At 36.1% G+C, this 25,602-nt stretch overlaps 2 protein-coding genes across 2 annotated transcripts in view; both read right to left on the reverse strand.

The window, feature by feature from the left end:
• LOC123524536 (mitogen-activated protein kinase kinase kinase 1-like) overlaps positions 1-21,424 on the reverse strand; it is a 62,506-nt gene extending 41,082 nt beyond the window's left edge. Inside the window, exons 1-7 of the mRNA XM_045302798.2 lie at positions 21,032-21,424; positions 16,300-16,387; positions 10,190-10,231; positions 9,081-9,131; positions 7,786-7,908; positions 4,260-4,451; positions 2,307-2,423 (exon numbers count right to left, since the gene is read on the reverse strand). Of these exons, the coding sequence (XP_045158733.2) occupies positions 2,307-2,423; positions 4,260-4,451; positions 7,786-7,908; positions 9,081-9,131; positions 10,190-10,231; positions 16,300-16,387; positions 21,032-21,222 (804 nt within the window). The 5' untranslated portion in view covers positions 21,223-21,424. The remainder of the gene's footprint in view (positions 1-2,306; positions 2,424-4,259; positions 4,452-7,785; positions 7,909-9,080; positions 9,132-10,189; positions 10,232-16,299; positions 16,388-21,031) is intronic.
• Positions 21,425-22,809: 1,385 nt separating this feature from the next.
• On the reverse strand, positions 22,810-24,402 carry LOC128555670 (uncharacterized). Its single transcript, XM_053538744.1, has 3 exons — positions 23,878-24,402; positions 23,358-23,726; positions 22,810-23,133 (listed from the first exon to the last, which is right to left on the reverse strand). Exons 2-3 carry the CDS (start codon positions 23,419-23,421, stop codon positions 22,832-22,834), a joined length of 366 nt encoding a protein of 121 aa, XP_053394719.1. The 5' UTR covers positions 23,422-23,726; positions 23,878-24,402; the 3' UTR covers positions 22,810-22,831.
• Between the last annotated feature and the right edge of the window lie 1,200 nt (positions 24,403-25,602).

Genomic DNA, 25,602 nt, shown 5'->3' on the forward strand with positions numbered 1-25,602 from the left:
GTAGAGGTCCACTAGGCAATGCTTCACACCAAATATCTAAGCTCAAGGGCTTCTGGTTTTTGAGAAGAAGATTTTTAAAGTTTTTCCTTTCGGTTGCCATGGCAACCAGAGTTCTGCATGGAATTCAATTCATTGAATAATTTTTGTAGAGCTTCACCCAAGGAACATTCCTGTAAAGTTTGGATGAAATTTGCCTAGCGGTTTATGAGGAGATGTCGTTTGAAGTAAAAGTTTACGGACGACGGACAACGGACGCCGGACGACGTACGCCGGACGGTGAGTGATCCTAATAGCTCACCCTGAGCCTTTTGCTCTAGTGAGCTAAAAACAGCATGTCCTTACTTCTAGCGAAGTATTTTGCTGTGCTTTATTCAATTTTTTACCAAGTTATCTGAGCCGAGTCGTAAAGATGCCCGAAAAAATTGAGCTGAAATTAGTTTTAATTTGAGCCCGCAGTTTCAAGAGGAAACATTTTTAAAGTTTTGCATCAAGATATACAATGTACACAGAAAACTAGTCCCATCCTAGTCATAATATTTATTGAATCAGGATGAGCTGAAAAAATTTGGAAGTGTCTCTTAAGGAACATTTCTGTAATATTATTTTGAAATTGGGCTGGTAGTTTCAGAGGAGAAGATTTTCGATATTTTCCTTAGGTTTTTAAAGAAACACTAGATGTGTGTCAATAGGTGAAATATTTTTAAGAAATTTGCAACACAAACTTTAAGATATTTGTGTTTTTTCACTATGTGAAGGACCATAACTCTGGCCTATAAGAGTGAAATCCCAAAGAGAACACCAAGTGCACAACTTCACATGCTATAAAACATTCCTCTTATGTTTTATTACTCTAGGTCAAGTACATTTTGAGATACATGGGGTACAAACTTCTATTTTTTTACTGAGTCAAGGGCCATAACTCTGGTATTGCAAAGTGAAAAAAAAAACCCAAAACAACTCAGGTGCACAAATTCACATGCTTGAAAATATTTCTGTATGGTTTCAAGACTCTAGGTGAAATATTTTTTAAGATATATGCAACACAAACGTTTAAGCACTTTATGTGTATTTTTCATTAAGTCAATGACCACAATTCCAGTCTGGTTGAGTGAAATCCTAAACAGAACACCAGGTGCAAAACTTCATATGCTATATAACAATCCCCTAATGTTTTACGACTCCAAGTCAAAAACTTTTTGCAATACATGCGACACAAACTTGTATCCCATTTATGCACTTTTTGACAATTAAGGGCCGTTACTCTGGTCAGACAGGAAGAAACCTGAAACAAAATCCCAGGTGCATAACTTCAAATGATGAATAATATTCCTTTGACGTCTCATGGCCCTAGGTCAAACACTTTTTGAGATATGTGTGACATAACTTTTCTGCCGGCCATAATTCTGGTCGGGTTGAGTGATGTCTCTAACAAAACCTAAGGTGCACAACTTCACATGTTGAATAACAATCCTCTGAGATTAGATGACTCAAATATTTTTTTCTGTAATGTTTCATAATACTGGGTCAAATGCGATAAAAACTTGGGCCCTTTTTATGCATATTTTTGACTAAGACAAGGGTAATAACTCTGGTCTGGCTGTTTGAGATCCAAATTAAAACCCCTACTGCACAACTTTCCATGCTGAATAACAATCTTGTGAGGTTTGATGACTCTGGGTCAAATACTTTTTGAGAGCACGACATAAATTTGGACAGACCGGGACAGATGGACAGACATTGGCAACTAATTGCCCTAACTAAAAAAATTTGAGGTGGGGTGGGGGGGGGGGGGGGGGCAATAATGATCTGAAGCTATTTGTTAGAGGGTCACCCAATAAATATTTCAGTTAAATTATTTCAAATCGTGATAGCAGTTTCTGAGATTTTTAAGTTTTTCCTTCTGATTGTCATGGCAACCGGAATTCTGCATGGATGACCTGGATTTGAAGGAATCTGAAAGAGGACCACCAAAGAATTATTTAGCTGAAATCAGCTTGGTGGTTCAGCAGACATTCTTTAATGAAATTGTGAAAGAATGACGACTAAAGACGAATGGATGACAGACACCCAATGTTCTTAAAAGCTCAAGATTTGCCGCTGTTTGCTTTATACATTGTCATGTGTTTTCATAACCATGTTTTTCTTACCTAATGGTTTGCAGCTGTTAGCCCAACACAGTCTGCATTTTCTTAACTCACAGATTACAACTGTTTGCTTCATACATGTCATGTAATACTTTACAACATAAATTTCCATTTTTTTTAGATATCTATTTCATACATGTATATTGTTATGTGATTTCTTACCTCATAGTTCTTCAGCTGTTTGCTCCAGAGACAGGGATCACTCTCACTGACTTGAAAAACTCTCAGCATCACAAACAGTACATGTACACAATGTGGGCCCTTACCACAACTGCATGTCTAAAAGAGAAAATCAAAAATCAATTTTAGTTCATTCATGATACTATACTGAAGTGCCCAGACCGGGAATATGGCATTTTGCTACTAAACAGGATGAACTGCTAATTATTTTCAGTTTAAGAGAGCTCCTTGTTAGAAACATATGCCCCCATGATGGGCTGTTTGAGGAACTGTCATTAATACTCATGGGGGACTAATTTTTGTGGATTCTGTGGTTGTGTCAATACAAGAAATTTAATTCCAACAAGCAAGCAAACTTCCCATTCATTTTACCCTTGTAAGTGGAAGTCCACGAATTGATATCCCCCCCGCCCCCCATAGCAGCAAGGGCATCCATGGCTGAGTGGTTAAAGTCATTGACTTCAAATCATTTTCCCCTAACCAAAATTGGTCCGAGTCTCACTCAAGGCATTGAATTCTTCGTGTGAGGAAGCCATCCAGCTGGCTTACGAAAGGTCGGTGGCTCTGCCTAAGAGTCCACTTGTGATGAAATAATGCACTGTGGGACACTTGGGGTCTTCCTCCTCCATCAAAGCTGGAAAGTCGCCATATGACCTATAATCGTGTGTGTGCGACGGGTAATCCAACACAAGAGCACCACCCTGCGGGTGCTGACGCTCATCTGATTTTTGTTTTGTATAATAGAAAAATTGTCCTACCTATGATTTTCTAAGTCAAAAAAGGGCCATAATTCTTGCAAAAAGCAGGATGGAGTTATGTTTCTTGATGTCAGCTTATGATGGTGAACAACTGTTGCAAGTTTCAAAGCAATAGCTTGAATAGTTAAGGAGAAAAGCTGACCTAAACATAAAACTTAACTAAGTCCAAAAGGGGCCATAAGTCTTGCAAAGAGCAGGACACAGTTATGTTTCTTGCTGTACATGGTCAGCTTATGATGGTGAACAAGTATTGCAAGTTTTAAAGCAATAGTTTTGATAGTTTATGAGAAAAGCTGACAAACATATTACTCAACCAAGAAAACTGATTTTCTAAGTCCAAAAGGGGCAATAATTCTTGAAAAAAAGCACGATGGAGTTATGTTTCTTGATGAACAGGGTCAGCTTATGATGGTGAACAAGTGTTGCAAGTTTCAAAGCAATAGCTTTGATAGTTTAAGAGAAAAAGTTGACCTAAACATAAAACTTAACCATGAAATCTGATATTTTCTAAGTCCAAAAGGGGCCATAAAGCTTGCAAAAAGCAGGATGGAGTTATGTTTCTTGCTGTACAGGGTCAGCTTATGATGGTGAACAAGTGCTGCAAGTTTTAAAGCAATACCTTTGATAGTTTAGGAGAAGAGCTGATCTAAACATAAAACTTAACCAAGAAAACTGATTTTCAAAGTCCAAAAGGGGCAATAATTCTTGCAAAAAGCAGGATGGAGTTATGTTTCTTGATGTACAGGGTCAGCTTATGATGGTGAACAAGTGTTGCAAGTTTCAAACCAATAGCTTTGATAGTTTAGGAAAAGAATTGACCTAAACATAAAACTTAACCAAGAAATCTGATATTTTCTAAGTACAAAAGGGGCCATAAATCTTGCAAAAAGCAGGATGGAGTTATGTTTCTTGCTGTACAGGGTTAGCTTATGATGATGAACAAGTGTTGCAAGTTTCAAAGCAATAGCTTTGATAGTTTAGGAGAAAAGCTGACCTAAACATAAAACTTAACCAGGCAACGCTAACGCCGGTGCCGATCAAGTGATGACAATAACTCATCATTTTTTTTTCAAAAAATCAGATGAGCTAAAAAACCAGTAGTACTGACTGTTCCAACCATATTAATAATACAAGCTATGTGACAGAAACCAGAAATTCGGAAATATGTGAACTTTACCTGTGGCCCAATTATGACCTTGAATTTGTGCTCTGGTGAATCTCCTACTATGAGAAATGAATTTGGTCCCATCTGTTGTAACAAATATAACCTTGCCCTCCGAACTCTCTCTACCCTCTTCTTTGTAACTGGATCATTAGGGTCTAATACCTTGTCTGACGGAGTTCTTCTCACACCACTTGTGGTCTTAAACTGAAACAATGAGAAAAGGAACAATTTAAATTTAAGCTATGTTCATGAAGGAATTGGAAAGAAACAAGAGCACCGCCTTGCGGGTGCTGACGCTCATCTGATTTTTTTTGTATAATAGAAATATTGTCCTACCCATGATTTTCTAAGTCTAAAAAGGGCCATCATTCTTGCAAAAAGCAGGATAGAGTTATGTTTCTTGATGTACAGTGTCCACTTATGATGGTGAAAAACTGTTGCAAGTTTTAAAGCAATAGCTTTGATAGTTTATGAGAAAAGTTGACTTAAATATAATATTCAACCAAGAAAATGATTTTTCTAAGTCCAAAAGGGGCAATAATTATTGCAAAAAGCAGGATGGAGTTATGTTGCTTGCTTTACAGGGTCAGCTTATGATGGTGAACAACAGTTGCAAGTTTTAAAGCAATAGCTTTGATGATTTAAGAGAAAAAGTTGACCTAAACATAAAACTTAACCAAGAAATCTGATATTTTCTAAGTCCAAAAGGGGCCATCATTCTTGCAAAAAGCAGGATGGAGTTATGTTTCTTGCTGTACAGGGTCCACTTATGATGGTGAAAAACTGTTGCAAGTTTTAAAGCAATAGCTTTGATAGTTTAGGATAACAGTTGACCTAAACATAAAATTTAACCAAGAAAACTGATTTTCTAAGTCCAAAAGGGGCAATAATTCTTGCAAAAAGCAAGATGGAGTTATGTTTCTTGATGTACAGGGTCTGCTTATGATGGTGAACAAGTATTCCAAGTTTCAAAGCAATAGCTTTGATAGTTTAGGAGAAAAGTTGACCTAAACATAAAACTTAACCAAAAAATCTGATATTTTCTAAGTACAAAAGGGCCATAAATCTTGCAAAATGCAAGATGGAGTTATGTTTCTTGCTATACAGGGTCAGCTTATTATGGTGAACAAGTATTCCAAGTTTCAAAGCAATAGCTTTGATAGTTTAGGAGAAAAGCTGACCTAAACATAAAACTTAACCAAGCAACGCCGACGCAGACGCCGACAACCGCTCAAGTGATGACAATAACTCATCATTTTTTTTCAAAAAATCAGATGAGCTAAAAATGTGTCAATATAGAATTGCTGGTACATTTTTACGTGACTACATTTTACATGTGTTATTTATACCCCTTTTGAAGACAAGGAGGAATACTGTTTTCCTCATTGTAAGTCTGTCTATTTAAAGACCATTCTGTTAATGATAAATAACTTAAGAATGCTTGGTCTCAAAATGCTCATACATCATAGGACGATTGCCTGTGATAAGAAGATAGATGACTCCTATTGTTTTGTGGCGGCAGTAGGTCAAAGATCAATGTCACAACAACCCTGACAATGGAAACAGTTCAGGGTTCTCGCCAGGCTGTTATCGCCTGTCGCGTGCGACATGCCTTCAGACTTCGAGTTGTATATTCGACATCCCTTATTTCCCCCATCATCCCTAAATTGCCGAAGCGACATGTCATAAAATCCAATAAACACCCCGATTAATCCGTTAGTGTATTCGAAAAGCTTCCACGTGCTTACCCGATAGTTTAGGTAAAGCGATGCCAGTTTAGATAACTGATAAACCAATGACAGCTTCCTATGTGGAACATGTGACTTAAATTTCATCGTAGCTCCGCCTTTAAATCCTTTGACAGGCGGTATCTTGTGATGTGTACATGAAAGTGACTGTTTTCGCAAGTTTTAAGATTATACATGTCATTAGATATAATGACAGATTATTCAATAATTATCGTCCAAATATTTTTCGCAGTCAAGGAAAGACAATGTAAGGAATTAAGTCAAAAATTGTGCAACACGGTAAAATGCTTTGAACAATTATCGCCGTAATATTAATGTTTTTCACATGTATGAAATGTGTTTTCTCAGGCGGAATATCGAAAAGACAATGCAAGAATTAATGTTTTCTGTCGTCACTTTCAAAATAGAACTTTTAGAGAAAAGTTTGAAATACCCTCCGTGCATTATTTCATCACGAACGGACACTTTGGTAGAACCACCGACCTTCCGTAAGCCCTCACATGAAGAATTCAATGCCACGAGTGAGGCTCGAAACCACATCGATGAGGGGCAAGTGATTTAAAGTCAGCGACCTTAACCACACGCCAAATGGCCAAAGGAAATCGGGCATTGATCCAAAATGGAAACCAGTGTTTCCCTGGATGACAGTCTCAGATTATGTTGTTTTACATGTATGTACAACAAACAGTGGACATTTTCAAAAACTTAAAATGGATAAGTTTTCAGTAAATAAACTCCACAGGAATAGAAGACATAAACTTTAAACAAATAGATCTGTGTGCAGTGCTATAATTGTGTTGTTTTATTTACAATAAATAGTAAATGAACATTTTTAGCAACTTAAAATTGATAAACTTTTAATTGTCATTTAGCAAATAAACTCCATAGGATCTTTTATGACCCAATATCTTTATTTGTTCTTGTTGTGCATGTAAATGATGCTTATTAATCACTGAAAATACCACCATGTTTTTCACTCTGAAATGCACCAGAATGCACCAAAATGAGTTGTAGTAACACAAAATTTTCTGGGGTAACCCCCGGAGGGGATACCCCTCCCGCACCCACCCCTTTGTTCATCAAAAAATATCCTTCTGCAACATGCCTTCAAAAAATCCTGGCTAGAACCCTGCAGTTTCAACATTTAAATAACCAAAGACTGCTACAGCTTACATTCGTCAAACTGCATAATGATGATTTCCTAACGTCCGTAGTCTTAGATGACCCCTATTGCTATGCCAGTCAGTAGGTCAAAGGCCAAGGTCATAGTGACCTCCAACATAAACAAAATACAAGTACCCTAACAGGATTTTTGTCACTTTTTAGGAGTGTGTGTAAAATGTTACGATACATTTAGGATTTTTTTTTTTTTTTGCAAAATGTTTTGACACTGCATTTCATCTGAGAGTGTACTTTATGCGCTAGGCTAGGCTTAGTCAGAAATTCCTATATCTGTACAGAGGGCCTTCTCTCGCTCTCTCCCTCTGGTCTAATTGCCATGTCTCTGTACTAGTTAAAGATGAAATTTCTGCCCTGAGATGCTGCATTTGTATGCAAAGCACCTTTGAACGAGTTTATCATGAAAAGTGTACTACAGATAACTTCTCTTATACATGGGCAGACAAACAAGACAACATTTATATATCTCAACACAAATGGGAAGTTCAGAATTACAATTACTTGGTAGGCTGAACTCCAAACTAATACTGATTCATTTTATGTGAACAAGTTCTTGGATACACAACTAATACTTACTTGACCAATACCATTCAGGAGGTAAATTTTCTTACCGAATTTGCTGGTGAAATCCTCCGTCGCAGGCCAGTATTTTCATTAACAACTTGCTGAGTGAAAGCATTGTCTGATGTACAGCCTCCTCGGAATGATTTCTTTCGTCCAATTCCAGAAGGTGACTGAAAACAGAAATATTAACCTTCATTATGACTCATATACATTGTGCAAAACACTAATAATCAACATCTTTGCTTAATATTCTATAGTAATTTTTAGTATTTTAATATTTGATATTAATATACCTTTGTTTATATTCACTACAGGCTGGGGATAGCAAGTTTGGTGAAGATCCATTGAGTGGTTCATCATCATCATCAGATATTTAAATGTTTTTTGCTGTTTTTAGCTCTGGGGGCCCAGCAGAACCACTTGAACAAACTAGAGAGCGGTAAATACAAGAATGCTACACACTAAGTTTTGTGAAGATCCATCATCTGGTTCAGGGGATTAGTTGTTTAAAGGTTTTTTATACTTAAGCACTGTGCAGATATGAATAGAATTGAGGGAGGACCATACAAGAATGCTACAGACCAAGTTTGGTGAAAATCCATCACCTGGTTCATCAGATGTCATTTCAAGTTTTTTTTTACTTTTAGCTCTTGTAACCCCTAGAAGGGGTCAAGAAGAAACATTTGAACAAGCTTTGAAAGTGGCTTATACAAGTATGCTACAGATCAAGTTTGGTGAAGATTAATCACCTGTTCATTTAGAATAAATTTATTTTATATATTTGCACTGGTAAATCTTTCTATAAATGACCAGAAACTGTCTGAAAATCATCGTCGTGAAAATATGTTACAGACTAAATTTTTTATTTGATATCTGGCATTGTTTTTTTTATGCAGGTCCTGAAAACACGATTTTGATTTCATCAACAATAACAGCTGAAACTCATCTTCAAATATCTCCTGTTAAAACTCTTTAATTTTCATGTTCCATAGTTAGTCTGGCCAATATGTCATCCAGTGTAAAGACTGAGCTAAATAATCCTACCAATGAAATACTTTACAGGTTTTACATCCAAAGATGACATTGGCTTATACTACTGCTTATTTTATCTGATATCCCTTAACCATTAAAGATTGAGTGGCATGTGGCAGCGTGATTACTGAGATACCAACTTACATACAAAACCTCAATCAAATCAGGATGCCAATGCTGTTACAAGACAAATGGGTAAGTGCAAAAGGTCTACCTCTTCTTCCAATAGCCAAGCTAAAAATAATCATTATAAAATTTTCCACTAGGCAAACTATGCAAGGAATATATACAGTTAACAACTGTTATGTACCTCACTTCCAAGTTGCTTTTTGGACCTTCCAGAACTTTCTCGTCTAACAACCTGGAAAAGAGATATGTTCTTTAAAAGTATAATTATTTCTAAAGTCATGCATCACTTACAAAAATGAGTACCTGACACTTAGTCAATTTAATACCCACACTATTCAGACAATTGCATCTTCTTTGTAAGGACTAATCTGAATGTGTTTTGTTCGAAATATCATACAGTTACGGGTAAGATTTATGCAGATTTTTCCATTAACAGTGCATTTTTGCAAGCTTTGCAAGTATTTTAATTGAAAAAGCCTAGGTACCACTTGAGGAGATAAAACAGACTATATTATTGGTTCAGCATCTTCTGCTAGCATCCGTTTTATTTGGTTTCAACTGATGTTAATATATTCGTCAATTATTACTGACCAATTTATTTTTTATTAACGTCAATAAAAAAGGAATAAAACCGATTTGTGCAGTATAAAATTTGTTTGATATATACAAGTATTTGAACCCAATGTTTTTCAACTCAATATAAAAGTGTTGTTCGTCAAAAATTGTAGTGCACGAAATTGACAGTTGGGGGTAAAATGAGCCAATTGTTTGTAACACTTTTCGTGACTATACATTATTGATTTAGTATTTGCCTCTAGATATGATTTAAACAGGTAATTATCAGTTTGTTAGGTATACAGGTGTTAAGATTTGTACATGACAATTTGAATTTGTATATTGAAATTTTATAGCTGGGCACTAACTTTAGTTGTGCGATGCGCCCAGCTGAAAAGGCAATAATCACCAATGTTTTTCTTCATGCTGTTGTGCGTGCATTTTTGAAGTATCTAAGATGGATGTCCAGTGGTTTACATAACAGATTACTGGTAATTACTTCTAATGAAGTTGATTTTGCTCATTTAGTCTGTACGGAAATTGATAATGACCACTTATTATTTATTTAGAGATAAGTTCATTAACTTGTCCTACTGGACAACCACCTTGTAACTATTACTTGTCCTGACCTCGGTTTTACTTGTCCCGAACAATCAGACAAGTGAGCCCTGGACTTGGGAAAAAATTACTAAAATTTTGGACAATATAGGAGCAAAATTTGTCAATACTACTTACAGCATTCCTCTTTGATCTTCCAGAGCTCTCCCTTCGAACAAGCTGAAATATAAAATAAAATATTTTAATCAACAAACACATGATCAAAACCTCACCCTGCAATTAATCATCTGAGTGATCTATTACAATTTCTTAATTTGCTCAATTTTCATCATTCAAAGTGCATTTCATGTTTTATTGTTTGGTCAGACTAAATACAAGGGAACAGACATGTACAGACTTTACAGATACCTAATTTCATTCTATTAAACAAAGAGGGTGTCATCCACGTAGATAAAAAACCCACACACAGTCATTTAGGATCATCATCACCAATAGAACAAGAGCTGTCACAGGAGACAGCGCACTTGTCTATTTCAATGCGGGATAGTGAATCTGGGCACATCTGAGGAAGCTGGAGCTGTCACTTGAGAGTTTAATGACTACAATCTGAATGAAGTTATTGGGCAATAGCTTGAGTCTGTCAAAAGTATAAAGTAATAAGAGAGACAAAGTGTATCAAAACATTGAATAGCAAACAGGGAGCATAAATCATGAAATATTGGTGCAAAAGTGATGCACCTTATGTCATATGATGCGGGTGATGATGTGGCACAACTATTTTAAGTTTAAATCAAATCCAATTACTAATAACTGAGATAGAGTGAAAGTACACCAAAACTTTAACCTGAAATTCTAAGTAAAAAGGGGAGATAATTCATGAAATATTGGTGCTAGAGTTATGGTCCTGTTGTCATATGTTGTGAGGGATGATGTTGAACAATTATCTTAAGTTTGAATCAAATAATCTCTGTAATAACAGAGATATAGTGAAAATGCATAAAAACTTACCTTTTAAAAATTCTAAATAAAAGGGGGGCATAATTCATGAAAAACTGGTGCCAGTATTATGGACCTTGTGTCATACGATAGGGTGATATGGTGGAACAACTATTTTAAGTTTGAATCAAATCAATTTAGTAATAACTGAGATACATGTAGAGTGAAAGTGCATCAAAACTTTAACTTGAAGTTCTAAGTAAAAAGGGGAGATAATTCATGAAATATTGGTAAGAGTTAAGGCCCTTGTGCCATATGATGTGGGTGATGATGTTGAACAATTGTTTAAGTTTGAATCAGATCCATTCAGTAATAACAGAGATAGAGTGAAAGTGCATAAAACTTTAACCTGAAATTGCTTTAAGTCTGAAACAAATCCATCAAGTAGTTACAGAGATAAAGAGAACCAAAGTGAGGATGCGGAAGGACGCCGACATCGGGTCAATTAGGACAGCTCTCCATACTCCATATAGTCAAGCTCAAAATGATCATTATTCTCTACACAATCATCCCAGTGGAAACAAAAACCGTGCCCAACATTCAGGGCCATCTGCCCAAGTGGATACAAAATTCTTGAACAAATGATTGGTATTTTGCATACCAACAAAATCCATCTGGCACTCTTCATGCTAGACGACTCACATACTGTTACTAATGAATTTAGATTCTTTCTTCATTTCTTTTATTTCTATTAATGTTTCAAAACTCTAGGTCAAATAACTTTCCAGATACATGCAATGGAACTTTTAGGGCTTTTGTCATATTTCTAAGGGCCATAAGGCCCATAACTCTGGTCAGGCTAAGTGAACCTTAAGTGAACAAGAGCTGTCACTATCGGTGACAAATGCCCACAAAGCGTGCCCAAGAATGCTACAGTTGTCTGCGCAAAAAAAAAACACACATCTTTTCGTGACCTTGACCCGACTCCCAGGTAATAAGCGTGACCCACCTTCCCTATATGGTTAACATTTGTGTCAAATTATTTTCAAATCCCTTGATAAATGGCAGAGTGTTATGGACCAGACAAGAAACACCTTTGACTTCTAAGTGTTACCTTGACCTTGGAGCTAGGGGTCAGGGACTTGGGCATGACACGTCATCTCAATATAGGGAACATTTATGCCAAGTATTAATTTTAAAATCCCTTCATTAATGGCAGAGTTATGGAACGAACAGAAAACAGACCATGTTAACCTTTAACCTCTAAGTGTGACCTTGACCTCAGAGCTAGGGGTCTGGATCTTGCGCATGACATGTTGTCTCATTATGGGGAACATTTATGCCATTAAGTTATTTCTAAATCCCTTCATGGATGGCAGAGTTATGGACCAGACATGAAACAGACCCTGTTAACCTTTGACCTCTAAGTGTGACCTTGAACTAGGGGTCTGGGTCTTGTGCATGACACGTCATCTCATTATGGTGAACATTTATGCCAAGTTATTTCAAAATCTCTTTATGAATGGCAGAGTTACAGACTGGACAAGAATTAACACGGACAAAGGCACGGACGGACAGTGCGATTTTAATAGGCCCATCTTCAGGGGCATAAAAACTTCACAAGTTGAATAATATTTCTACAGGTTTCATGATTCTAGGCCAAACACCTTTAAACATATGCTATACAAACTTTATGGCCCTTTATGGATATTTTTGACTAAGATAAGTAAGTCTGGATAAGAGAAATCCCCCAAAGAATCCCAGATACACAACTTCACATGCTGAATAACAATCCTACAAAGTTTCGTGTAAGAAATATTTTTTGAGATACATCTTTTTTGCATATTTTATACTAAGTCAAGGGCCATAATGCCAGTCATACTTTACTTGAGATCTCAAACAAAACCACAGGCCCAAAACTTCACATGCTGAATAACAACCATATGATGTTAAATGACTATAAGTCAAATATTTCTTCAGACACGCAAAACACAAAATTGACTGGTCATAGGCAAATTTTAAGTTCCATCCTACTTCCAAAATAAGTCTCCAACAGACTTAAGCAACCTTTAGTACAGAGTATCATTACATCAATATGAATTAGCACCAACATCACCAAAAGCAACCCATGTGCTATAACAATTTTTATAGTGCTAATTAATACAGCTGCGATAGAGGTGTATATGTCGCTGGGTTCATGTTTCCGTGGTAACACATTTTCTCTCTTATTTTTAACAACTATGTACGAAAACGGGTTTTTCGACGGCTTCAGTGCCATTCTGTTAATCATGTTAATGACCAACATGGAATATTTGGGTAACATTATTAGCAAAATACCAAGCACTTTACATGGTACCCTATTTTTCTTAAAGTTTAAAGTAACCATGGCAACAGAGATGAATAGCTTATATCTTGCTTTTTATCGTAATTTCTTTTAAAAACAAGAGCTGTCTCCATAGGATGACACATGCCCCCGATGGCACTTTGAATGAATAGTTATGGCCAATGTTAGAGTTTAGGACCTTTGACCTACGGACCTGGGTCTTGCGCGCGACACGTCGTCTTACTGTGGTACACATCCATGCCCAATATTTTTAAAATCCAAGCATGAATGACAAAGATATGGACCGGACACGCCCATCAATGCACTATGTTGAAATATGACCTTTAACGTCTAAGTGTGACCTTGACCTTTGAGCTACGGACCTGGGTCTTGCGCCCGACACGTCGTCTTACTGTGGTACACATTTATGCCAAGTTATTTGAAAATCCATCCATGGATGACAAAGATATGGACCGGACACGAATGCACTATCATGAAAAATGACCTTTAACGTCTAAGTGTGACCTTGACCTTTGAGCTACGGACCTGGGTCTTGCACGCGACACGTCGTCTTACTGTGGTACACATTCATGCCAAGTTATTTGAAAATCCATCCATCGATGACAAAGATATGGACCGGACACGAAAATTGCGGACAGACTGAAAGACCGACAGACTGACAGACGGTTCAAAAACTATATGCCTCCCTTCGGGGGCATAAAAATATTTATAAAATTATCTTTCTAAGTTTCTTGTTAATGTAGCTTTAAAACATCTTATTTGTAACGTAAGTAATATTTTCGTATTATTTACACATATCTAAACAAATTTCACAGTTTAAAATACTTACAGCAGTACCCCTCGTCTGACATTTTTTATGAAAAAATCGTTCTGCATGCTGCTATTATTCTCATGGATATTGTTAAAATGCAAATAAAAAAACCGAAGCTGTGTTCCTTAAATAGACCAGTGTCAAACCTTTTGAATTTTACATTTAATTATATAGGTCACGGGCTTCGTTTCCATGGTAACATCAATTTAATTCAAGAAACCACAATTTTCTACTGAAATTTGAACAATTTCAGACCTTAGTTTTAGTATATAAGTAACAAATTATCAACGGAAACTGAAAAATATGTATTACAAAACAAACTGCCCAATTTTTATATGAAAATGGCCATAATAAATAACCTTTCACCCAACTATATTCCCAAGCTACATATTATACCAAGTTTGGTCACAATTTCTCATTCAGAACAGCTAACTAAAATCCATTTATTTTAGATTTAAAAATTATGTTGTCCAAAACTGCCCAAAATGAAAACAAAAACATTGGTCTCTATGACGGTTACCTATTTACAAGATTTGGTGTACTGATCTTATTCGAAATTTATTGTATGATAATGAACAAGAGGACCATGATGGTCCTGAATCGCTCACCTGTCCCAACATGACCCAGTTTTGAACTGAGTATGACGTCATTTTTTTCTATTATTTGACATAGTGACCCAGTTTTTGACCTCATGTGACCCAGTTTTGAACCTGACCTAGATATCATCAAGATGAACATTCTGACCAACTTTCATACAGATCCCATGAAAAATATGGCCTCTAGAGAGGTCACAAGGTTTTTTCATTATTTGACCTACTGACCTAGTTATTGATGACACGTGACCCAGTTTCAAACTCGACCTAGATATCATCAAGATGAACATTCTGACCAATTTTCATGAAGATCCATTCAAAAGTATAGCCTCCAGAGAGGTCACAAGATTTTTCTATTTTTAGACCTAATGACCTAGTTTTTGACCGCAGCTAACCAAGTTTCGAACTTGACCTAGATATCATCAGGATGAACATTCAGACCAACTTTCATACAGATCCCATGAAAAATATGGCCTCTAGAGAGGTCACAAGGTTTTTCTATTATTTGACCTACTGACCTAGTTTCTGACGGCACGTGACCCAGTTTCGAACTTGACCTAGATATCATCAAGGTGAACATTCAGACCAATTTTCATGAAGATCTTGTGAAAAATATGGCATCTAGAGAGGTCACAAGGTTTTTCTATTTTTAGACCTACTGACCTAGTTTTTAACCACAGTTGACCCAGTTTCGAACTTGACCTAGATATCATCAAGATGAACATTCAGACTAACCTTCATACAGATCCCATGAAAAATATGGCCTCTAGAGAGGTCACAAGGTTTTTTTATTATTTGACCTACTGACCTAGTTTCTGACGGCACGTGACCCAGTTTCGAACTTGACCTAGATATCATCAAGGTGAACATTCAGACTAATTTTCATGAAGATCCATTCAAAAGTATGGCCTCTAGAGAGGTCACAAGGTTTTTCTATTTTTAGACCTAATGACCTAGTTTTTAACCGCAGCTGACCCAGTTTCGAACTTGACCTAGATATCATCAAGATGAACATTCAGACCAACTTTCATACAGATCCAATGAAAAATATGGCCTCTAGAGAGGTCACAAGGTTTTTCTATTATTTGACCTACTGACCTAGTTTTTGACGGCACGTGACCCAGTTTCAAACTTGACCTAGATATCATCAAGGTGAACATTCTGACCAATTTTCATGAAGATCTTTTGAAAAATATGGCCTCTAGAGAGGTCACAAGGTTTTTCTATTTTTAGACCTACTGACCTAGTTTTTGACCGCAGTTGACCCAGTTTCGAACTTGACCTAGATATTATCAAGATGAACATTCTGACCAACTTTCATAAAGATCCCATGAAAAATGTGACCTCTAGAGTGGTCACAAGCAAAAGTTTACGCACGGACGCACGCACGGACGACGGACGACGGACGCTGCGCGATCACAAAAGCTCACACTGTCACTTTGTGACATGTGAGCTAAAAACATTTTTCTGTTTTTAGCAACAATGATCTTTATACACTAACCTGGCACCAAAAAACAACAACAAACTAAACCATGGTTTCCATGCAAGCTTCCTAAATTCCAAGTTTTGTTTCAACACCTTATTCAGTATGTATAATACTTACTCTTGCAACCTTTCTGTTTCTCTCTATAAGATCCTGTTTCCATGGCGGCAAGGGACGACTTTTATAAGGTTTCTCTTCCTTACCATCTCTAAAATGAAAAATCTTTCTCCCTTTAGCAGAAATACATCCACTATAAATAAAATGATCAGTCACCAATCTTCAACAAGAGCACTGCCTACGGATGCCATCGCTTGTCTGCAAGTGCTGGACAGTATGTAAGAAAAGAAAGAGTTATAATCCAGATTTTCCAAGTACAAAAAGGACCATAATTCTGACAAAATGAAGATTAGTGTTACGGTTCCTGACCTACATAGTTCCCTAATGATGATAAACAAATGAGCAAAGTTTCAAAGCTGTAGCTTTTAAAAGTTTTATAGTTTTTGAATAAAGGTGATATGAACATTAATTTTAACCAAGAAACTCATATTTTCTAAGTACAAACTGTTCAAATAGTATAATTCCAACGACTTAAGTCTCTAACTTAAAATTATGAGTAATATTAAACTCATGTGAAGTTTCTACATGAATATTAATGTTTAATTTATTGGAGCTAGTAAGTCTAAGTTCTAACCAGTATTTTATGACTTTTATGGATTTTTTAATGTCTTCGTAATCCTAAAAGTAAAATGCAAATAAGGGTAAGGCTTACAGGGATGACAACTAAAAAATATCAGATTATAAAATAAGTCTTCCCAATAAGCTTAATAAGTTAGGCTGATAGACATAGGTTTCAATACACAGCAGACTGCTGATAACACTAGAATTTCAGAAACAAAACATACATTAAAAAAAAATCAGCAAGGCAATTTTATGCTTTAATATTATCATAAAATCATTATCAGATATGTAATCGAACAAATACATTGTACAAGTACCAGAAAACGTTCCCAAAGGATTTCATTGGGGATTTCCTGAATAAATTTGGATGTGACGGGACGCTGTCCAAAAACATTTCTCTACATACAGTATAGGAAAATTATCAAAGGGCCATAACTGCAGTAAAAATAATCACTACAAAAATGCCATCTGCACATCAAGCTTGTTCATCTGTGGAAAGCTGAAGCAAATCAAGCTAATGGTGTGGGAGGAGGTGGACACACATCTCTGGACAAGCGGACGTACAGACAGCAGCAGTGCTGTATGTGCCCCCTACTCCAAGCTTTCAAGACAGACCCTAAACTAATAATGCCAAAGCTTGGTAAAGATGATTATAACATAGTGCGGGCATATAGACCAATAACTTTAGAAAGTGTGATAGACAAGATAATTAGATTTTTGAAAGAGTGATAGCAAATAGGCTGAGATGGAAATGTGAAGCAGAAGAAATTTTTGCAGGAAGTCAGGAAGCATATAGGAAAAACAGGTCATGCATAAACGCAGTTGGCAGAATGGTTCAGAACCTGCAGTTAGAAAAAGCAGACAATAAGGTATCAGTAGTGGCTGTCCTAGACTATGAATCATGCTTTGAAAGAGTATGGAGGCCAGGTCTTCTATTTAAAGCTAGAGAAAAAGGAATTAAAGGTAGGCTATGGTTATACTTATACAACTACCTGTGTAACAGAAAATTCTACATTACTGTAAATGGTGAAAAGTCAAGAGATTGTGTATCAAAAGTGGGAATTCCTCAAGGATCAGTTTTATCACCATTTCTCTGCAACATATATACAAGTGATGCCATGACAAATGTGACAAGTAAGCACACCGAATTGCCGATGACAGTTCAATGTGGGAATCGGGGCTGGACATCAAAGAGGCGATACAAAAATTGAATAAAGACATAGACACATTAGTTAATATATGGTGCACAAGGTGGAATATGGGAATAGCAGCGGAAAAAACTGAGGTAATGATCATTAAACCAAACGAAAGATATGACATAGGGGATGAAAGAGTCATGTTGAAAAATGAAACTATCAAAGTTGTTAGACAGAAAAAAGTATTAGGTATAATTATTGATGATGAACTAAGCTTCCATGTACATGTTGATAATAGAACAAAATCTAGTTTCAAAGCTCTCAGGTCAATAAGTCACTTTGGTAATGATAAGAGAGGATGCGATCAGGAAATCTTCATGAGACTGTACAAAACATTAGTTCTTCCAGTGATGGATTATGGTATGCCAGTGGTAGCATCTGCAACAGATTATGCTGAAAAGGAATTTGGAAAAGTACAGAGAAAGGCACTACTGACAGCAATAGCGTGTATGTCTTCTACAGCAACAGATCAGCTAGAAGTGATGACAGGTTCTCTGCCCATATCCCTACACTTAAAGTGCAACAAGAGCACCGCCTTGCGGGTGCTGACGCTCATCTGATTTTTTTTGTGTAATAGAAATATTGTCCTACCCATGATTTTCTAAGTCTAAAAAGGGCCATCACTCTTGCAAAAAGCAGGATAGAGTTATGTTTCTTGATGTACAGTGTCCACTTATGATGGTGAAAAACTGTTGCAAGTTTTAAAGCAATAGCTTTGATAGTTTATGAGAAAAGTTGACTTAAACATAATATTCAACCATTTTTCTAAGTCCAAAAGGGGCAATAATTATTGCAAAAAGCAGGATGGAGTTATGCTGCTTGCTGTACAGGGTCAGCTTATGATGGTGAACAAGAGTTGCAAGTTTTAAAGCAATAGCTTTGATAGTTTAAGAGAAAAAGTTGACCTAAACATAAAACTTAACCAAGAAATCTGATATTTTCTAAGTCCAAAAGGGGCCATAAATCTTGCAAAAAGCAGGATGGAGTTATGTTTCTTGCTGTACAGGGTCAGCTTATGATGGTGAACAAGTGTTGCAAGTTTTAAAGGAATAGCTTTGATAGTTTAGGATAAAAGCTGACCTAAACATAAAACTTAACCAAGAAAACTGATTTTCTAAGTCCAAAAGGGGCAATAATTCTTGCAAAAAGCAAGATGGAGTTATGTTTCTTGATGTACAGGGTCTGCTTATGATGGTGAACAAGTATTCCCAGTTTCAAAGCAAAAGCTTTGATAGTTTAGGAGAAAAGTTGACCTAAACATAAAACTTAACCAAGAAATCTGATATTTTCTAAGTACAAAAGGGGCCATCAATCTTGCAAAAAGCAAGATGGAGTTATGTTTCTTGCTATACAGGGTCAGCTTATGATGGTGAACAAGTATTCCAAGTTTCAAAGCAATAGCTTTGATAGTTTAGGAGAAAAGCTGACCTAAACATAAAACTTAACCAGGCAACGCCGACGCAGACGCCGACAACCGCTCAAGTGATGACAATAACTCATCATTTTTTTTAAAAAAATCAGATGAGCTAAAAATGCAGAAGAGCTGATTAGATTCTACAGCAAAGTGGAAGAAAACCCAATCAAACAAGACCTGCAGGCATGGATGACAGACAGAGCTAAGACTAACAATTGCATGTATAAACACCTGATAAGTCATTTCAATGAGGTTAAGGGTAAAACAGAGTTAGAACATGTAGAAACAGACTTCAAGTATAGCAAGGAAGGAGGGCTAGAATTATGTAGAAAGGTCAGTTACATCAAAAATGAAGAAGAACATCTGAATAACAAAGACCAGCAAGTAGAGAACATACTTGAAATAATCAGTAAATTAACAGACAGAGAAATCAGCATGTTCACAGACGGGTCTACGTTGGGAAATCCAGGACCAACAGGAGCAGGAGCATGCATCTTTTTGAAAGGTACAAACTCAGATCCAGTCCAACTAAAACGCCTAGTAAGTCCAAACAGCAACAACTATGTAGGAGAGTTAAATGGAAATCTGGCTTCATCATTTTTAGAGGAAAAAAACATCAAACAAAAAAATATTCACCTGTTTGTAGACTGTCAGCCAGCAATTAAAACCATTTTTTCAAACACAATACCAGAGTCCAACATAGCATTAACAATAGAAACAAGAAAAATATTACAAAGCCTAGAGAACAAGAATAACAAGATTCAAATACACTGGACACCAGGACATAAAAATAAAGAGGGAAATGAAATTGCAGACAAGCTAGCAAAGGAGGCAGCAAGTGAAATGACAGGAAAGCAAGAGAATGAAAACACTAGGAAAGTAAGAAAGAATTAGCAAAAGACTTAAGGTCAAATGTGAAGCAAAAATGGCAGAGAAGATATGAAAACACAGAAGGTAATGAAAGATTTATGGAGATTTTTCCAACAGTACTGCCAAGAAAACCTTATAATTCTGAAAGAAGGCTAGAATGTATTATAAATCAGCTTATAACAGGACACTCCCATCTGAATAGTCATATGTCGAAAATATCACAGGATGTTCAAGAGACATGTCCAAATTGTGACAAAGTAGAGACAACCAGACACTTCATATTTGAATGTCCAGAATATGAAACACAGAGAAAGAAACTAGAAACAGAAGTTGAAGAGGCTTCAAACAGACACAGTGAACCGGTGGCAGACATAAACCTGAAAGTTCTGATAGGCAATGTAGAGGGGAGGAGGGAGTTTGGGGCAGAAATTCAGAAGCTGTTTCAGCAATTTATTAAAGACACCAGAAAATTTTAAAAATTAAAGCGACCAACTTCACACAGTGACTTATTAAGTGTTAAGTATACCTAGAGAATAATTTCCACAAACAGAAAAATATACACCCAGAGACCATTGTCAGCTGTATAATGACATAAAGGAAAAACAACAACAACAAATAAAATGTCAGAACACAAAAGAATACTGATGAATGTCAAATGATAATCTTCATGTCTGATTATTTGGACTACACTTACCCGAGACCAAGTGCGTCCAAACAATCTTGTGATTTGCTTTTAATTGGCGATGTGACAGGTCGTAAACGTTTTCTCCAGTCATGTGGACCTTGATAATTATGTGATCCCTCCACTTCCGTATAGCTATTAGAAACGTGACCATCAGCTGAATCAAGTTCAAGACTGGGTGGCCTACCGTCTCCATCAGCCATTTTGACAACTGTCAAACAACTGGATAGGTTCGTTTACAGAACTTTAAGGAATTTCTCCAATGCTACACGAAATGACAATATCAAATATGCTTTTTCTTATTTTGATCATTTTCATTGTCAGATTCTTTTAAAATAATCACTGGAAGAACAATTTTAACCTAAATGGAAATTCCCTTGTTCCCGCGAATGTTTACAAGCCTCGTTTTCAGCAACATTCCAAATTTAGCTTGGTCGGTGCGCGATATTTATAAATAGTATTCTTTTTGAACGAAATAATATCGGTGTGACGGATGGTAGTGGTTTCGTCAAATCACCGGTTCGTCATACTTAATTTATATAGTAAGTGAGAAGTGGTTTCGTCATACTTATTGTTATAGTGTAATAATGATTGTTTGTTGGTCGTTTTATTGTTGATGTACTTCGTGTGGCAAACAAGTTGTTAATTTTGCAAAGATAATTTTAAAGCTAATTATTTATACAGAAAATGAAAAGAAAAATAAATGATATAATTGCCGATCGATTAAGATATATAGAGATTTAGTTCTTGTTAAACTAATTATTATGGACGAAACTTATGTATATATTACTGGTTACAAATGTTAAGTTCGACGCAAGACAATTTATTTTTCAAAATGTTAAATTTGAATTAATAAAAAATTAAGAATTTCTATTGAGAATTAAAACATTTTAAATCTATTCAATATTAATACAATATAATTATATACAAAGAATTTGATAAGAAAAAAAACAAATACTATAAAAAGTAAAATTTAGATATACAAAATGTATATTTATAGTAAAAGAATTAAAATTCTTATCTTAAGAAGTTAGTGTAACTGTCCCCAAAGCTTAACTGATGATCGATGATTATTATACTTAAAATGTGCTAAATTCCTTGCATTTCTAGAATGTCAGTGAGGTGCTAATTGTGGCACATTCTGCTCATTAAATTCCCGACATTTCATTGATGCTTCTAATTAGAAATTAATTTATCATCAAAATGTATTTGCAGAAGAAAAACAAAGCGTTTTATATTTTTACATTTATTTACATCATCACAAAAGACACTCATTCAACAATGAAAATAAGAAGCACATTTAATACACAATACAATTTTATACATTATAATACACATGTCAACTCTGAAAAAGAAAAAAAAAAGCAATCAATAGCACATTCAATACACATTACAATATTATACATTATAATACATATGCCATGTAAACTCTGAAAAAGAAAAAGAAAAAGAAGCAATTAATATCACAGTCAATACACAATGCATTTTTATACATATCATGACAACCCTGAAAGAAAAAGAAACAATAGCACATTCAATATTAATACAATATAATTATATACATTATAATACACATGTCATGTCAACCCTGAAAAGAAAAAGAAACAATAGCACATTCAATATTAATACAATATAATTTTATACATTATAAAATATCACATTCAATATCAATACAATATAATTATATACATTATAATACACATATCATGTCAACCCTGAAAAAGAGAAAGAAGCAACAGAACATACACATTCAAAGTACAATACAATACACTACAAAACACACATTTCAATGTCAGTTTCTTTGATTTTAATTTATACATCTTCTTGTACCGCGCTGTTGGTAAATCCAGTGGAAGGTCCGAGCCCCGCGATGTTGCTGCATCTACGTAGAAGTTGTGTCGTCGTCAGTTCACCGTCTTCGTATTTGTCCCAAGCGTCAAACAATGCCCCATGGAGTCTGGCGTATCTTGCTCTGTGTAGCCTCGTCAGTAGATGGGCTGATACAAGCCTGATTTGGAGATCTACCGTCTCGGCCTCTCTGCGAAGCAAAGGTACAAGCAGGTAGAACCCCAAATCAGCCCGACCAGCCCGGGTGTTGATTCGTCTGTGCCACCCTGAAAGTAAAAAGAAATACTAATGTTACATTTATCGTTGATAACATTGCATACATAAACTTGCATACAATTTATGATCAAACAGATCAAGCAAAACACATGGCAGCACCACAACACAACTAAAGGTAAGTGTCAGTAAATTTATTAAAACAAAACAGCTTTATGTTAATTTATGTCAATCTCATGGAATCATCAATTTACAGAAGTCTGAAAAGTTTGGTTACCTTCAACGTCGTTGTTTGTCCTGACCGTCTCCCTGAACACACTCCAGTGGTTCGGCTGCCACATACTTCCTTCTATCCACGTACCCTGGACATACTGCGTCACGTGCAGGATTGGGCCGCCGACTTCTAAAGCTTGCTGCTTCAACTGGTGGAAAGCCGCTGGAATTTGCTCTGAAGGGAGGTATGGCAGACTCAGCAGTTTCCGTAAGAACCTGTACTTATCTTCTTTTTCCAGGTAGGCAGTGGTAAGACCCTCGGACTGAATTTCACATGATATAAAATCGATTTTTTCTACTTACCAGCTTCAAAGTCCAGCATGAACCATTCAACCTGCGGGCGTTCCAGCATACTACGTAGACTGGTCAGCACCTGAAAATAGAAAAGAATATTTTAGTTGGTAAAAAATACTGAAACATAGACAAAAATGCTTGGTCTGTTTATCATTTTATTTTAAAACGTACTTAAACTATTAAAGATCCGTTATGCAAGTAATATATAAATATATAAAGGAATTAAGTACCGCAATATAATCCTGCTTTGTTCTCCGTGACATCAGTACGTAGACGAGTGGTACTTGTTTGGCATCTTCACCCTTTCGGACGAACGCGTGGACAGACATTAACTGGTAAAACGGGCGTTTTACCAGTTTGAAGGTGCCATCCAAGAACCACCGCCTGGCCTGTTTAAGCTGCTGTAGCTGAGGTGTTGTGGCAAGAAGTATGTGCCTCTGGTCGTCTACCCGGATGTCGTCTGCAACGAAGTCTGGCCCGATGAAATTGGTATTGATCACGAAGTCCAGCGTAGTTGGGTCCGTTGGTCGGAGATTCTGCCGATGAAGATTGGCGGCCCTGATAAGAAGATCTGTTCACAAACTTACGCGGGGATAATTAAACATACAAGCTAACGATGTTCATAAGCTAAAAACAACGTATAGTTTGCGTTAATTAAAGGCCGTAATTGAAGTTGTGTAAAATAAGTATTATGGCAAACAAATACTTACTCTACAAATATAAAATTATAAGAGTAAATGTGAAGATAGACACAATTTATTTCCATTGGTACATTTATAACATTCATATTTTAGATATTTAAATATATCTGTTTGCCAAATTTTTAATGTAATTTAATACAAGTCCGATAATTCATATTACCAAAATTGTACATTTTTCTTACAGCATCCTTTAATTATCAACATCTTAATCGCAAGTATACATGTACCTGCATTCGCGACCAGTGCAGATCAAGATCAGCTTTATATTGTTCGCTAATCATTTTTTTTTTCATGAAATGAAGTATAGATCGGGCCGTCTATTTCAGAAACGTAATATTTATCAAGAACTAGTTTTTAATACACAATAATTTTTAATAACTCATTTGCAATTTGAGTAACATTATCGATTAAGTATGTGCGAATTACTTTAACGCAATCATCGATATTAACTGCCATTAAATAGGTGCGATCATCTTCCATTGTATTGACCTATTATATGCTATTAACTATATAAAGTCTTTATGACGAAACCACTTCTCACTTACTATATAAATTAAGTATGACGAACCGGTGATTTGACGAAACCACTGTAATTCGGTGTGACTAGTGGCTCATTTCCGCGGAAATGTTTTAACATGATGGGAAAGGGCCTACCATATGTTTATAATTGGAAATTCTTTGTGATCATTTCTATATATTTCAGTTAGTTATTAAAAAGAAAATAAATGATGAAAATACCAGTCTTAGACTTTTAAAAGAATTAAAGACAAACATGAGTGTGTGCATAAAACACGCTGATCAGAAAGAGCTTAATATGTTCGGGAAGGGCCTGCCATATGTTTACTATATGGCATTTTTATGTCCCCCAAAATTTCATTTTTTGGGGTGGATGGGAACTCCGACATGCTTAATTAGAGTTGCCCTTGTAAGTCCGTCTGTCTGTCCGTGCTTACATTTGGATACTTAGGTGGGTATTAGAGCAATATGTAACTGTAATTTTTCTTAGATGTCATTCATTCCGTAAGCTCTTACGTGGCTATTTTTCTCATATATGGCTAAAAGAACAATAAAGAGAACAAAAGGGTAGCCACATAAGTATCTGTTTGTAAAGATGTCCGTTCATCCATCAGTCCGATTTTGTGTTGTGCTGAGCTCAGAACGTATTTGACTCAGAGTCATCAATCCTCACAGGATTATTATTCAGCATGCGGCATGGGAAGTTGTAGGGATTTGAATTTAGATCTCACTTAGCCA

The sequence above is a fragment of the Mercenaria mercenaria genome, chromosome 3, assembly GCF_021730395.1.
Source record: "Mercenaria mercenaria strain notata chromosome 3, MADL_Memer_1, whole genome shotgun sequence".
Classification (NCBI taxonomy): domain Eukaryota; kingdom Metazoa; phylum Mollusca; class Bivalvia; order Venerida; family Veneridae; genus Mercenaria; species Mercenaria mercenaria.

Coding starts and splice junctions, on each gene's coding strand:
- LOC128555670 (XM_053538744.1), bottom strand. CDS start 23,421: ATGTGGCAGCCGAACCACTGGAGTGTGTTCAGGGAGACGGTCAGGACA. Junction 23,134..23,357: donor GACAAACAACGACGTTGAAG/GTAACCAAACTT, acceptor TTTTACTTTCAG/GGTGGCACAGACGAATCAAC.